Below are 2,271 nucleotides of genomic sequence, written 5' to 3' on the forward strand. Positions count from 1 at the left end.
GTTTTGTGAGCCATACAGCAAATTCCCATTGGCTATCTAGTTTACATATGGTAATGTAAGTTTCCATGTTACTCTTTCCATATATCTCACCCTCTCCTCCCCTCTCCCCATGTCCATAAGTCTATTCTCTATGTCTGTTTCCCCATTGCTGCCCGTGCTCGTATGTGTGCATTGAATTTTGTTTAATGGTTAAGTCAACAGTTCTCAATCAGCAGTGATTTTTGGCCCTCTACCCCAGGCAGTTTGGAAACATTTTTGGTTGTCACAGCTATAGGGGCTCTACTGGCATCTAATTGGTACAGGCTGGGAATGCTGCCAAAGGTTATACAGCACACAAGACAATGTGAAAATTAGTAAAAGAAAACCTCAACTAAGATTGGAGTTGAAAGGCCCATAGAGGGAGCTCTCACCCCCATCACTTATGGTCAAATACCCCCAAAAGGAAGATATTAGTTACTGACCCCAACAGGAAGACATCAGGTACTAACCCCATCAGGAAGTGCAACTACTCTACTACCCCAGCAGGAGGATGGAAGACTTCCATCGCCCAGCAACAAGCCCGGCCAATGAAAAGGGCCTCAGTTTAGCCAATGAGAAGACTTCATCACCTGAACTTTCACTTTCCTCCAATGAACCCTCATTATTGCCTTACTGATGACTTCCTTTCCTTGTCCACCTCCCCCTACTATAAAAGCCTTCCACGTGGTGTAGCCCTTGGAGCATCTCTATGTCCACCAGGTGAGATGGCTGCCTGATTCATGAATCATTTAACAAAGCTAATTAGATCTTCAAATTTACTCAGTGAAATTTTGTTTTTTTAGCAATGATAGTCCCACGTATTTAGCCAACAGTGTCAGCAGTGCTCAGGTTGAGAAAATTTGATTTAGATGAAAGAGAAAGAATATTTATGTTTTAGTCATATTGAATTGGATTTGCTAGAGTCAAGTCCTTATAGACATTGTCAATTCCCAATGCCATAAGAGAGACTTAAATATGATGCATATACACACCAACTATTAAATTCCCTACAGGCAGGATAGCTTTTTTGATGCCTCTTGTACTCTCCAGGTGCCCAACATAGGATTGGAATTTAGGTACTCAGTAACACCTATCTGGAAAACCTCATTTATCATTAAAAAAAAAAAAAAAAAAAGACTACAACATTGAGGGTAGCCTTGAGCTGCATTGGAGGGATCACCTAATTTCATATATATTACCCAACTGTAACAAAGCCTAGTGACATCACAATGGAGCCCTGCCCATCTGCTAAGCCCCGCCCTCTTCACAGTCATAATGGCTAAGGCCTTAAATAGCCAGACTCTGGCCCCTGGGTCCTGCAAAGCCCCTCATCTTGGCAGAAAGTACAATGTCGACCAGCCGCAAATTAAAGAGTCAGGGCATGAGGAGGGGCAAGAACAGAACTCCTCACAAGGGAGTCAAAAGAAGTGGCAGCAAAAGAAAATATCGGAAGAGCAGCCTGAAGAGTAGAAAACGCTGTGACGATGGTGAGTTAGGGATGAGTGGGAGAGGAGTTAAACAGGGGACCTTGTTGTCCTGAGGGCCTTTCTTCTTGAAGTTAGCTCTCATAGGACCCTGAAACCTCAACCTGAGAATTTCGTTCTCAACCAGGTTCCCATCTGGGCAGGAAGAGGATGAATGGGGTTCATGAATCTTCAGTGAATATTCTAACTGGTGTTCCTGTTGCATACTTGTCCCTTCCCTACAGCCAATCGCAATTTGCGCTCCCACTTGTGACTCCAGCAGCGGGCTCTGCCCTGGTGGACTTTGAACGACACCAGGCAGCAACCGAACAGAAGGGGGACTGCCAAGGAGACCTGAAGTTAGACCAAAGCCAGAGAAGAACTTATCATGTGGATAAAATGCCAATCATGACGAAATGAGGCATGTATATGCTGGCTGTTTCTCCCTAACATCTCAATAAAAATTTTGAAAGCTGAATTTCAGTGTCGTTTGATCTTTTGGTTGGAAACTGGGTTCCTGAGCTGGGCAGGCTTAGGGGGAATAATTAGCAGGTATGAAACCTATGAAACTATTAAATAAACCATTAAATGTGATTTGGATAATATCAGTGTAAGTTTTATTTAACAACTCTCTCATCTGTGTGCACTCTGACCATGCACCATCACTATATAGGTGATTAGTGGTCTCAATGAACTGTCTTCCTCCTCATCAGAGTGCCAGTTATGAGCCAAAGCTGGCAAGCTGGTTTTGTCAAGAGGCTTAAAACCGTGATCTCCTAAACTCAAACCA

The 2,271-nt window shown here is 43.5% G+C and overlaps 1 protein-coding gene across 1 annotated transcript; it reads left to right on the forward strand.

Moving 5' to 3' along the window:
* Nucleotides 1-1,307: 1,307 nt before the first annotated feature.
* TNP1 (transition protein 1) lies at nucleotides 1,308-1,959 on the forward strand. Its single transcript, XM_086341029.1, has 2 exons — nucleotides 1,308-1,505; nucleotides 1,727-1,959. Exons 1-2 carry the CDS (start codon nucleotides 1,367-1,369, stop codon nucleotides 1,753-1,755), a joined length of 168 nt encoding a protein of 55 aa, XP_086197155.1. The 5' UTR covers nucleotides 1,308-1,366; the 3' UTR covers nucleotides 1,756-1,959.
* Nucleotides 1,960-2,271: the final 312 nt, after the last annotated feature.

The sequence above is a fragment of the Bos grunniens genome, chromosome 2 (genome assembly GCF_055505025.1).
Source record: "Bos grunniens cultivar Pamir isolate PY7600 chromosome 2, Bosgru_T2T1.0, whole genome shotgun sequence".
NCBI lineage: Eukaryota > Metazoa > Chordata > Mammalia > Artiodactyla > Bovidae > Bos > Bos grunniens.

Coding starts and splice junctions, on each gene's coding strand:
- TNP1 (XM_086341029.1), top strand. CDS start 1,367: ATGTCGACCAGCCGCAAATTAAAGAGTCAGGGCATGAGGAGGGGCAAG. Junction 1,506..1,726: donor TAGAAAACGCTGTGACGATG/GTGAGTTAGGGA, acceptor CCTTCCCTACAG/CCAATCGCAATTTGCGCTCC.